The following is a 13,633-nucleotide window of genomic DNA, read 5'->3' as shown; positions in this document are numbered from 1 at the left end:
TAAAAATAGAATATAAAGCCTATGTTTAAAACATGGCCTTTATTAGTGCTGTCTAGTGAGCTCCATATTTATCTTACACTGAAATAGCTCTGCTTTGCTTAAGAAAAGACAGAAAAAGTGCATTTACAAGAGTACTTTTTCTTTAATTTTCTGCGAAAATGGAAGGAATTGGAATCACAAGTTGACAAATGTTGCAAAATGAGATTTCAAGAAACATCAATTTTAGTAATGCTACACCATCACTAGTGTTTCCTTCTGACCTTCTGCTGTGTGAACCAGAATATCCTGATATACAGTCTAGAGCATCTATGGTATTACTCTACAGCATATTAAACACAGAAAAAGGGGCTAAGACCCCCTTCCAATGTACAAACATGAATAAAAAAATTGATTAAAAAAATCACTTTTATACATAATGTATATGCAAACTGCTTTAAATACATGGTTTTGGAAGAGTTATTTACAAACTGCACCTGCCCGTGGGACAATCCACAGACAGAGCACACACAGTTGCTTTTACTTTATTGTTGCATCTCAACTTTGGGAGATATAAATTTATTCGGCAGTACAGCAAACAGAAGAACTTGTGACAAAGGATCTTAAGGGCAACCCAATAAATGTTGTTCCTCCAAACAAGGTAAGTACTAGGACTGCCAAAGTCTCCAAATCAAGTTTAGTTGAACCCAGATGCCCACTGACAGATCTGTGTGGGGGAGGACACGTAGACAGACCCACTGGAAGTACAGGAATGGCTACTGGATAACTCCTCCTGAAGAGCCAGAACTGAGAAGGATGTTTTATCCAAAGAGTGAACTAACCTAGAATTTTTTTTTCCAATTTTATTAATATTTTAAAAAATACATAAAAATACAACATCCAATGTCTGAATAAATATATTTAACAAGTTGCAAGATACCTTATTTTACACAAAAATTTCAGCTTTAGAAATCTTGTTAAATAACTTCATTGTTGTTATATATTTCATTTTTCGTCTTTTTGTAACAAAATAAAAACTCTGAAATTACATAGAAAAAAGACAAAATATTTTTGTCAAGGGATAAGATAGTCCACTGAAAACCTATTCACAATTCCACTGTAAACATTAATAAACATTAAAATATTTGCATAATTGTGTGCTCAAAAATCCTATAAAAAGTGGAAGACTTATTACAACTGTAGTTTTCAGTCAACTACACTTCCTTTCACAATTTATTTTGTCCCATTTACACCTTTAGAACTGGGCACATTGCTGAACACATACTTTGGCAGTTCTGTAGAGCAAGTGCTTCCACAAAGAGGAACTACTCACCAAGAGTTACCTACAGCTCGGTGAAAGTGCAGCAGCTACTCAGTTCTTTTGGGCAATACTCTGATGTCTGCTTGGTGCACTTGCCTTTTTAAGATCACCCTAGAACACCTGAATGCTTCACTGGACATAACTTTTCAAATTTGATAAGTGCCCTTTCTCTGCGTTAAGAAGAAAAAACAAACAAACGAACAAGAAACAAAAACAAACACAATGACAAGGATGTCACTTTGTGCCTACAAACCTTCAGTTACCAATGAGCTTAAGTTCTCTGAACAGTAAATTAAACGAGAGGAGAGGGGAGAACAGGTACAGTCCAGCAGTGGAAGTGTGTACAGAATATACTTGGCAATGTCAAACCAGTTGAGTGCTTTCTGTGGCTGAATTTCAGGATTTATGTCCATGGCAGCAAGCTGCTGGCAAGGCAGAGAAATGAGTATCACCTGCATTCGACCGCGAGCACGTTCTGGGGAGGAGAGGATGACGACGGGCTCATTCCAGTGTCTGAGGAGGCAGATGACATGGATGCTCCTGTGTGGGACACTGAACACACACAGCAACAGATCAGCATCAGGTTATCAAAGTACAGCTCACAATCAGAGTTTCCCTGGTTATTGTGTTGTTTGAGACCTCAAAGAAGCAGCACAGGCACAGAAAACAGGCTTTTTGTCAACTGCTTTCACTGCTGCATTCACAGAACTGGATTAACCTCACCCATCTACTGAAAAGGTAACTCAGGGGAGTCATTACCCAGATTGAAAACTCAGACCAACTTTGCACTAGAGGAAATCCAAGCTTTTAATTGCATTGTATTGTATGGCCAGACTTCATGAACACAGATTTGGGCAGGGCTCTCCCCACGTGTCCTTCCAGCCTGCACAGTGGATGTTTTAGGTGAGGCTCAGTGTGCACAGAACTGGCCCCACTGTTTCAGTCCTCAGGTTCATCTGCCACAGCTGAGCGAGCTTGGACAGTGACAGGGAAGTCCTCGGGACTGTCACAGCACCCAGCACTGACCGGGGCTGACCCTGCTGAGCATCTGAGATGTGACAGGATGGGATGGCAGGGAGGCTTTAACTGCCAGGGGAAGGTCCCACTGAGACTCGAACTCAGGTCCTTGGGATTCAGAGTCCAGAGTGCTCTCCATGACACCACAGGACCGCCCACAAACTTCTAATACACAGTTATAAAATAACGAGTGAATATTCTGTAGGGTTCAAGCTCAAAAGCCACATTCTTTCTAAATATGCATACAGAGGTAACAAGGTAACCTTTCTCAGAAGTATCAATTAAACTCAAGTTGCCCTGAGCTCTGTATTCTCAAACAAATTAACTTCTCATGGGAACCACAAAGCAAATATCCAAGTTACCTTCTCTGTCTTTCTTTTTCAATCTTTTCCTTCTCCTGTCTATGGTTGCTACTTCTGACTTCAAGGACATGTAGTATTTCCGGATCTCCTGCAATTTTTCTTGTAAGAAGGAGATCCTTTCAGTGCTGCTCATATTGTCCAGTTCATCTAAAAGCAGGAAGAAAAACCAGCTTTATCGAGGCCATTTTAAACAAATGAATGCAATTTTTAAGAGCATTTTAGACAGAGCATGAAAGGTAACACAATTCCATAACTATGTCATAAAAGACCCACACCTAATTTAGAATCCCAAAATCTGCACGTTTTTATTTCAGAACAAATTTCCTCATAAATTCTATCTAATCAAATCAGTTAAAGAATTCTTACTGAGCTGGAAACTCCACTTGTACACCCTGGGTGAAGCATTCTGGTGGTGGTGCTTCTCCCTGTGTTTATCCTTGTCCCCATCTTTGATGTGAGGGGAGATCACCCTGGCAGGAGACCGGGACACCTTCTGTGGTTTGGTGACATTGATGTGTTTCACAGGAGTACATTTACTTGAACTGTCCAGCACAGGAAGGTCTTCACTGTCACTGCTTTGTCCTGCAATGAGAAGTATTTTATTTGGACTTAGAAAAATTCCCACCTTCACACTTTAAAAATCATGGATATAGTAAAAAGCAACGATTAAGAAAAAAATGCAGCTTCTTGCTCAGAAGATCCCAGAATGCACCCAAGGAAAATCCATCCCAGATTCCATGTCTGACCTCAGCAGACACAACATGCACTGAACTCTCATGTGTACTTATTGCTGATGCAGGAGAACTCAAGGACTGACTGGGAAAGGTTAAAAAGTGATGGTCAAATTTCTTTACAGAAATAGTAAATAAACTTATCAAAATACGTATATTAGAGCACTGATAAACTACCTTAAATCACCTGTTTTGACTTTCTAATACAAAGCAGACACTGCAACCCCTTTCTGAAAGATTAAACCTGCATTACTACAGTTAGGCAGCAAGTGATTGTATAGAATGACCAGACTAAAGGAACAGTTCTGAAACAAGACTAAGAGCATAGGAGTTTAACATGGAATAGAAATTTTTAAGCTGATATATTCAAATATTTTAGATTCTCACAATCATTGCCAGGTTTTCCATAGGCATGTTAAATATGTCTGAATACTGTATGTCAGATAACTAATATTTCAGTTTGATATTTAACAATACAACAATGCTGCCACAGGGGCTAAAAACACTGGCTCACTATACAGTGATCACCAAAAAATCCCATGATAGGACAAGGGGGAATGATCTCAAGCTGAACAAGGCAAGAGTTGGATTAGATATGAGGAAGAAATTCCTGGCTGTGAGGGTGGGCAGGCCCTGGCACAGGCTGCCCGGAGCAGCTGTGGGTGCCCCATCCCTGGAAGTGTCTAAGGCCAGGTTGGACAGGGCTTGGAGGCACCTGGGATAGTGGAAGGTGTCCCTGCCTATGGCAGGGGGTGGGACTGGATGGGCTTTAAGGTCCCTCCCAGCCCAAACCATTCTGTGAATCCATGAAAAATGAGCTACAGAAACATAAAAATCCAGAGTTTTATAGCAAGTTAGAAAACAGTCACATACTTGAAAGAAAAACTACACAAGACTCCTTTGGCTGAAAAGCTATTCTTTAGCATCAAACATTTTTCTGTACTTCAGAAATGGCAATTTTTTTCCCATGAGAAACACCCACAGTAAGACTTATTAAAGTCAGTGCCCTCTCCCAAATTCACAACTAATCTAATATATAAAAATCAGCATAATGGTAAGTATTTACTAACTGCTGATATACACAATTATTAAAATGTTTTCCCTAGCTAATTAATATAAAATACCCAAGACATCTCCCAGTAACACAACACAAAAGCTCAGAAGTTCCCTCCAGTAAACCACCAATAATCATGATGAATAAAAATGAAACCACCTGACAGGGAAGTCCCAGCCACTGCAAACAGTGGGTGACAGTGAGAACAGTGGGCTCTTATCCATGTTTACAGGATAGGAGAACATTCCCCCTTCTCCCCACCCCCAGGAATGTACCTGTTCCATTCTTTTCATTTTTGGCTGCAGCACTGGTTCGCTTTGGAGTTCGCTTCTGTTTCTTTGCCAGTGTTCCACTGTTGCTGTCACTGGGTCTTTTCTGACCTACAAGACAAAGAAAGCAAAACCCAATCAAAACCAAAACACCTCAAATACCTCTGCTTCTAACAAGCTCTTTTTATAAGCAACAAAGAGACACTTAAACCAGCCTGGCTGAGAGATGGGGTTGTCCAGCCTGGAGAATACAGAGCTCTGGGGAGACCTGAGAGCACCTTCCAGTGCCTGAAGGGGCTCGAGGAGAGCGGGAAAGGGACTGGGGACAAGGGCCTGGAAGAACAGGACAAGGGGGAATGGCTTCAAACTGCCAGAGGGCAGGGATAGATGGGATACTGGGAAGGCATTCTTGGCTCTAAGGGTAACAAGGCCCTGGCACAGGTTGCCCAGAGAAGCTGTGGCTGCCCCATCCCTGGAAGCGCCCAAGGCTGTAGGAATCGACTTACAGTATCTGGAATGGAAAAAGTCCTGCCAGAAGTGGACTTGTGAAGCAAATGAAGAAGCTACTTCTAATGCCTTAACAATTGAGGGTTTTAACGTTGTTTAAATGTACAAAATGGTTATCTATTGTCTTTTTTGCAAAGTCACTGCTTCTCCTTCCCAAGATCCCTTGAGATAGCTGCTATCCAGGGGTCTGGAAGGAAGTTGAGAAATGGATGTTATCTATCCCCTTTTTATTGGATGTAAACCCCTGATTCCTATTGGCACACAGCCAAGCCCCCTTTCTTTCCTATTAGCAGATTTTGGGTCCCTCCAAGGTCCATATAAACCCTGACTCTGTAGGAATAAACTGTCGTCCCTCTGCTGTGGTGTCTGTGTGGTCCTTGTGGGCTCCCTAGGGACCACCTGGTCAGGGGCAGCAGGGGGAGCACACCCCTCTAGGTAACAGGTTAAGCCCTGAACCTGGAGAACCACCCAACCATTACACAAGGCCAGGCTGGACAGAGCTTGGAGCAGCCTGGGATAGTGGAAAGTGTCCCTGCCCGTGGCAGGGGTTGGAATGAGATGGTCTTTAGGGCCCCTTCCAACCCAAACCATTCTGTGATTCTATAACCAGAAGATAAAACAAACCAGCAGTTTTGACACCGGACTTAAGACACCTCTGGAAATGCTCACAGCAGGGACTGGCTATTCCCAGGAAACCCACCTTTCTCCGCAGCCTCTCTCTCCTGCACAGCAATGCTGCAGTTGCTCGATGTAGTGCTGGCTTCAAACCCGTTGACAGACTCGCTCTCGCAGAGCCCCTCCTGCGACTCCTCGGCCACACTGTCCACCTCGATGGTGGCGTCGCTCTCGCTGCGGACACTGCGCGACTCGTCCTGGCTCAGCGCCAGCGGAGAGGCCACTGGGAAGCCCGAGGGCACGGTGGGGGTGAAGGCAGAGGGGTGGCAGTTGGGGGCACTGGGGTCTGGCTTCTCTGGGGCTGTGTCTTCACTGCTGCTTTTCTCTTTCTCGTCCAAATCATCCAAGTCTACCTCGTGGCACAGCAAAGTTTCAGGACCGATCTGAGGCATTGAGTCGTCCTCATCTTTTAAGGGAATGTTCTCATTGGCTTCAGTGGGACACTGGAAGTTCTCATTCCTCATTTCCTGCCCGTGTGGAGCTGATTCTGCCACCAGGGATGGCATCTCCTCATTCCCAGTTCTGAGGGACTCCTCAGCATTCATCCCTCTACATTCCTCTGCTCCAGTACATTCATTGGTCCTCTCTTCAGACACAATATTTGGCACTTCCATCTCACTCTCTCTCCGATTTCTCTTCTCAGGTGATGCCTGTTCCAAAGTTTTCCTTTTCAAAAGCTTCTTGTCTTTTGTAGAAGGTTCAGTTTCACTTTCAGTAGTGCTGGAACTTTCTTTACAGTCCAAGGAAGACCCATCTAACCTTTCAGGTTCTGTAAGAGATTCATTTGCTGCCTCTTCTTGGCCTCCTGGTGCAACCTTTGCATTCTCTAGAGGAGAATCTTTTGTCTTGCTCCTTCTCCCTTTTCCCTTGGGTGATTTTTCAACCTCTCTTTTGATTTCTTCGATTTGATCTGTTTTATTTCCAAAAATTTGAACAATTTGTTCACTTTCCTCAACTTCCAGTTTCAGAGTTTCTAGTGGCTGTACTTGAGTCCTGTCATTTTCTTTCAAGGCATGAGGAATCTTTGGGTTTTCTTCATCCAGCTTCTCATCACGGAGTTTTTCACCTTTTTCCAGTTCTGAAGTTTCTGGAGAAAACTCTTCGTTCAAATTCTTTTCAGATGACTCATCTGCTTCACTGTCAGATGTGCCAGAGTCTAAAAACATTTCAAAAAGAAGCAAACAGCACCCTAAATTATTAATTACAACACAATTTCTTATTTGAACCACACAAACCCCCTCTCTTTTCAGCAAGCTATGGTGTTAACATCAGTTTACAGTAATTATTTCAAACTTCAAACATTCTGCATTATTCAACACACTTGCTACAGTTCTTATTTTACCTAAAATTTCTATGAAACTGCAATAGCAGTGGTACTGTCAGAGTTCAAGAAGCATCTGCATGATGATCTTAGTCACATGATTTAGTTCATGTCTATGATTCTTCTACTACTATTTTCAGATAAGCCAACACAAATAAATTACAGCAGCAAAAAACAGATTTATAGATTCCCACAATCTACCTGTGGATGTTGCCTCTCCCACACCTGAGATTACAAAACCAAAACCACTCCTTCCCCCTCCTTGCAACCCCAAAGAGAAAAAAAACACCCAGAAAAACAAAATAAAAAGTAAAACCCTTCTAATATGAACATTAAGTTGCTAAACTTATGTACATACAGAGCAAGGCACATTACAGAGGACTATTCAGGGACCTGTACTAAAAGGAGACACTGATTTCACTTCAGTTCTTGCTCAGAAAGGCTCAGAAATATCCAAAAATCTCATTGCCATTTGTGTATAACTAACAGCTCTGCTGGATGATGTAAGTACTGAAGTTGAGGACTTAATTACCACAATAGAGACTGTCATTACAGCACTGGATTTGGCCTGTTCCATATCAGGACTGAAAAGCTCTGGCTGGAGAACATGGAATGATTTGTGCAGTCATTTCCATGTCACAGCTCTCCTGTGAGCAAACTGTGCTCCTCAGCAGTGCCAGCCCAAAGTACTTCCTGAACAAAATTCGTAAGGAGCAACGAAAAAAAAACAAACCAAAAAAAGGGGGAAAAAAAATCAAACCACAAATAGAAAAAAAAATCAAACCTCTTTTGCGAAAGGTACTGAAAAAACCTCCAAAGTATACACAGGACTGAGATCACTCACCGTTTGATCCTCTATCAGAATCAAACATTCCTGAGCTACGTCTCGTCTGCCTGCGAGGTGTTGCTAAAATTAAAATCGAAAGAATTAATTTTTATAGAGCAAAATCTGCGCCAAAAATGTGTTTTCTCAGGGTGCTGGTGCCCTGCGTGGCTCAGCAGGACTCTGGGGCTCTGACAGGGCAGTGCCATCACCGCTCCCTGCAGCTCCACGCCAGGACACGAGTGCCCCACAGGTACCTTCGTTCCCAGTGGGAATGTGGGGGATCGGACAAGCTGTTCCGGGCACCTCTGGCTCCGGATTTACCTTCACTGGTGGGGGCTTTGGATAAGCTGCAAGACGTGTTGGAGGGAAGAGTAGATTTCAGAGGGGGCCGCCCACGCTTGGATTTTTGTTTCTCCTCATCCTTCTTCTCATCCTTTTCACTGTCATCTTTGTTCTGAGGGGAAAACAGTGGATTTTTATTAAAGTTTCACTGCTGATCATCAAAACTTTTCTCCTTCAGCTCCAATAAAGAGCTAGGCCAAGGACTGTATAACTTTTTTTGTTATACAGAGGGAAAACCAATGAATTTTTGTCAACATTTCACAGCTGATGATCAAAACTTTTCACCTGCTCTATTAAAAAACTAGACTACGGACTGAATAACCTTTTTCATTTTTTTAAATAACCCTTTTTTTGTTTTAGTCATTAAATCTTGTACAACAAGAAACTCATTTAAATAATTACTTTTGTTTTCTTCTTCTGTTTTCTCTTTGGTCCTCCTTTGTCCACAGGCCAGATGATCCGATCAGCTTTCACCCACTCATCATATCTAGAAGGGAAAAACAACACACTGGTGTCACTGCACAGAAGATGTTGTCTGAACATGAAGACTAAAAGGCTGAGTTACAGAAAATATTTATTAATGACAGGAAACATTCAAGGTGAGGTTGGATGGGTTTGGAGCAACCTGGGGTAGTAGAAGGTGTCCCTGCCTATGGCAGAGAAACAGAACTGGATGGGCTTTGAGGTCCATTCACAGAATCACAGAATGGATTGGGTTGGAAAAGACCTCTGAGATCATCAAGTCCAACCCTTGGTCCAACTCCAGTCCCTTTACCAGATCATGGCACTCAGTGCCACAGCCAATCTCAGTTTAAAAACCTCCAGGGATGGGGAATCCACCCCCTCCCTGGGCAGCCCATTCCAATGCCTGGAAAGAATTTGTTTCTGCTCTCCAACTTCAATTTCCCCTGGCAGAGCTTGAGTCCATCGTGCCCCCTTGTCCTATTGCTGAGTGCCTGGGAGTAGAGACCAACCCCCACCTGGCCAGAACTTCCCTTCAGGCAGTTCTAGACAGTGCTGAGGTCACCTCTGAGCCTCCTCTTCTCCAGGCTAAACACCCCCAGCTCCCTCAGCCTCTCCCCACAGCACTTGTGCTCCAGTCCCTTCTCCAGCCTTGTTGCTCTTCTCTGGCCCCGCTCCAGCCCCTCAATATCTTTCCTAAACTGAGGGCAGAGTGTGTATTTACAAACACAAGCAGTATCTGGGAATAGAAAGATGAATTACATTTCCAGCCCACCAAAAAATTACTGGATGTGGGAATGAAGGTAGAAACCTCCCTTGCCTCTTGCAGAAAGCACAGGAACTCAGGGAGCTGAGTCAGCTCTGAAGGGTGTCAGCTATTGCACACCATATCCATAAGGCAGTTTTTACCACACCCCAGCAGTAAAATGTACTTTGTTTTTAAAGGTAAAGGTTTGAAATTATAGCAACAAACTGGATGAGAGTCTGAAAAGCACAAATACACTAACACTCCTCAAAATCTCCTGAGGTATTAATAAGGAAAAAGGACACACAGAAGTATTTAGGGAATATCCTCACACACAAACTTCATGTTTTCATGGAAAGGAATTTTCTCAGTTTACTTAGCAATGCATGGATTTGGAACACCTCAACTTACAGAATTCCACAAGTGCTGTATTTTTAAAAATCATCGATGATGTGCTATTTTTGTCTCTCAATATCAACCACAAAACAAGCCATTTCTGCAGCAGTGTTGAGTGCAAAGATTGGCTGCATTTGATGAATTTTTTTCTGTAGTTCTTTGCTGTTTAGCCCTTTCCTTCCCTCTGTGCTCTTTACAACAGTTTACACTCAACACAAGAATATATCCTGCTGCCAAAATTCCAGTGGTTCTTACATTTAATTGCAGATGTTTTCACCACTATGAATAAATAAAAGTCTGATAGTGCTGACACAATACAATTCTGAGATGCTCCTGTAGAAGTGGGGATTACTAAGGTGGAACACAACTATATTCTGACATTTCAATGCAATACCATGAACAAAATCCCCAAAACTGAAAAGTGTAATAGAATGTTGCTATGTTGGCAATTCAATCTGAAGTCATGTCTCTGATCTTTTCCACTTTATTTTCTTAAAACCAAAATTTCTTTTACAAATAAACCTTTCAACAAAGAAGTGAGAGGCAATTTGCTCTGCTCACCTCACATTCCAACCGTAGTAATGAACTAAATACAAGACTTCTCCATCATCAATTTCTGTGCTTTTAATACTGGCTTCATAAATTTTCTGAGTCTTTCCACGTCCATATTTTACTTTCACTTTGGTTCCAGTCAGGCAGGGTTCTGTGTCCTCCTCATCCTCTTCACCTTCTGATTCTCCTTTGTTCTCCAGCTCCTCCCTGCAGTAAAACATATTTTAAACGCCCATTAATTAGTCACAATCATGTTTTAACATTTAATGACTGTAGCCAAGCTACTACAAAAGAAAAAGGCTGCAAGGAAAGTTGTTTATCTTTCTGCCTCTGAAGCTGGCCTGGACTCAAGGTAAGGCCCAAAAATATCCAGAAAGTTATAATTTAATCACAATTTATTAGGTGTACAACTACCTCAAAGCCTAAACATTATTTTTTAGATTAATATCTTGGTAATACATAGAGAACTAAGTTAATTCAGTGTTTGGCTCCTCAATAAGACAGGAAAAACTAGCCTTAGTTTTTAAAGTAGGCTTGATTTTGACACTTTCTTCCACAGTTTGTTAACTGTAGGAGTTACAGTTTACAAACTGCACTTAAGTTTAAAATGCCATCACAGTGATCCTCTGAAGGAGACAAACATTGTAACACTGGAAAAAGGTTGATCCAAGCTGTTCAAGCAAGATTTAAAGTGTCTACACAGCTCTTATTAGTTCTACCTACCTCTTAATAAATCTACAGCTAATATTGAGAGATGTTTTCAAGGATTACAATCTAACTTGTTCCTACCTATAATTCCCTTCCTATTTTAGGGTGAATTTAGCGTAAAGTAAAAGTAAAACTACAAAAAAGTCACCAAGAAAGAAGGTACTGAAAAAGACTATGGGTTTGCTTTTAATGAAATGTATTTGCTGGCCTTCAGTGAAAGATCCACTGTCTTGTTGTGGCAAACAAGTAAGAGGACAAGTAACATCCACACTGCTTAAAGAAAACTCCTTATCACAGAATCCTAGAACGGATTAGGTTGGAAAAGACCTCCGAGATCATCAAGTCCAACCCTTGGCCCAAATCCAGTCCCTGTATCAGATCATGGCACTCAGTGCCACAGCCAATCTCAGTTTAAAACCTCCAGGGATGGGGAATCCACCTCCTCTCTGGGCAGCCCATTCCAATGCCTGAGCACTCTCTCTGCAAAGAATTTTTTTCTGCTCTCCAACTTCAATTTCCCCTGGCAGAGCTTGAGCCCATCGTGCCCCCTTGTCCTATTGCTGACTCCTTATGCCTTGCTCATCCGTCATCCCATAAAAACAAGGAGCCTGGAGCTTCACCAGCCATCAGGGAACACTTCAACAAAAGCACAAGAGAAGGATTTGCCATTTCTCTTTTCCTTTCCTAACCCACACATCAGCTGGCACAGGCACAGCGTGGGGTCTGCAGGTATTGCTGTGACAAAACACCAACACAACCCTGGCAAAAGAAGTGACAGGGAGAACACAGCCTGGCATCTACAAGAAAATGTTCTTCCATGGATTACACAGGCTCCATGGGCTTCAAATGGAATCTCCCCTTCCCTGCCTGGCTGAGGGAATCAGGTGCCCAGTTTCCACATGGCAGTGAGATCTCCAGCTCTGTATCCCCCTCCTTGGGGTGCAGCTCCACCATGGCACAAACCCACAGAAAGGTGACACAACTCAGTATTTACCTGTCCCTCTGCCTCTCGTCCTCTTCATCTGACTCTTTATCAGAATCCTCCTGTTTTTTGAGCTTTTTCTCTTTTTGCTTTGGTGTACTTTTCCTCCCTAGTGGAGTTTCATTTTCTTTCTTTTCTGCATTCTCAGGTGTTTCCTCTGTATCTTTGTTTTCTTTGTTACTGTCTTTTAATTTGTCTTGTGTTTTATCCTCTTCACCATCTTTTTTAGCAGGGGTTGCATCACGGGCAAGTCTCCTTCGTCCCTGGAACAGAAATAACACCAGTTTAATCACTCCTGGCAATCATTTTTTCCATAACCTCTCCAAATCTCAGCAGAAAAAGTAAGACACACGACTCCTGTATAGAAAAAAAAGCAGGAGAGAACACAAAAAAAAAAAGGCAAAATATTCTAAGATATTAAGATGAAAGTTTTAAGGTTTTTTATCTGCTTAATTTGGAATGAAGATGACAAGTTTCTGATTATCTGCTGGAGGATTTCAGGACATTTGTTTGGACCTGTAAGGTTTGTTGCTCTAAATGTCTGATGGAACTGATTCTTGGGGATCCAGTACAGGTTTACCATTTTATTTTTTAAAGTCTCTTGATAGGATCATTGCTTTTCAATCAGAACATTTAAAACACATTATGAATGCAAGATTAATTACCTCAAGGCCATCCAAAGATGACAGTAATGAAGGCCCTATAATAATTACAATTCACAGCAGAATAATGGTACATACTTAGGAAAAATAGTAATTCATAAATAGATAGCTGGTGACAGGATTAATAAAGTAATAAAACCAAATATCTAATAATTAATAAATTAACAAAGACAGCCAATAGTAAAAAAGATCAAAAAATGTTACTATTTCTTGAGCTTCTGACCAGTTCTCTTAAATTAAAAAACAACCCCAAACTAAATGAACAATCTAAAAGCAAAGCTAATGCCATGTCAGGAAGTTCAGTGAGGCAGATCCAGCTTGGAAAAGCCACTTGCAGTTGGGCAGAGATTTCAACTTGTGTTGACACTGACTTTTCATGTATTAATTTAAAAGGCCAACCTTTGCCTGAAAAGCTGGTTTGCAAGAGGTACTTTGACAAAATTCCATTTTAGTTGAACAGAACCTTTACAATCAGACAGTAACAACTCCTTGGCCCTCAGCAGTCATAGCCTAAGGAACATGAAATGTCCTTTTAACAGAATTAATGTGAGTGCTACAGAGACATTCCGACACCTCCAAAGCACAGTCTGCACTCTCCACAGTGTTCAGGATCCTCCAGCTGATGGGCCACTGGTCGTATTTATGTAGCTACTAATACAACCTCCACCTCTACAGCATTTAAGGACTTATGAAGACCAAAATTAAGTGTTCTTCTCTCTGTCTAC

The 13,633-nt window shown here is 41.8% G+C and overlaps 1 protein-coding gene across 4 annotated transcripts in view; it reads right to left on the bottom strand.

Moving 5' to 3' along the window:
• ARID4A (AT-rich interaction domain 4A) overlaps positions 1–13,633 on the bottom strand; it is a 56,068-nt gene that overhangs the window by 5,682 nt on the left and 36,753 nt on the right. For 2 of the 4 annotated variants that reach the window (XM_071557292.1, XM_071557293.1), the window contains exons 16-25: positions 12,259–12,509; positions 10,566–10,763; positions 8,804–8,888; positions 8,381–8,513; positions 8,078–8,140; positions 5,938–7,068; positions 4,737–4,841; positions 3,043–3,258; positions 2,677–2,823; positions 1,750–1,849 (exon numbers count right to left, since the gene is read on the bottom strand). In XM_071557292.1, the coding sequence (XP_071413393.1) occupies positions 1,750–1,849; positions 2,677–2,823; positions 3,043–3,258; positions 4,737–4,841; positions 5,938–7,068; positions 8,078–8,140; positions 8,381–8,513; positions 8,804–8,888; positions 10,566–10,763; positions 12,259–12,509 (2,429 nt within the window). Of the gene's footprint in view, positions 1–20; positions 1,850–2,676; positions 2,824–3,042; positions 3,259–4,736; positions 4,842–5,937; positions 7,069–8,077; positions 8,141–8,380; positions 8,514–8,803; positions 8,889–10,565; positions 10,764–12,258; positions 12,510–13,633 lie in introns of those variants that run through there. The other 2 variants (XM_071557294.1, XM_071557295.1) reach the window with 2 other exon arrangements.

This window comes from Pithys albifrons, chromosome 6 (assembly GCF_047495875.1).
Source record: "Pithys albifrons albifrons isolate INPA30051 chromosome 6, PitAlb_v1, whole genome shotgun sequence".
Lineage (NCBI taxonomy): Eukaryota > Metazoa > Chordata > Aves > Passeriformes > Thamnophilidae > Pithys > Pithys albifrons.
This window is presented reverse-complemented; position numbering and strand designations above follow the sequence as displayed.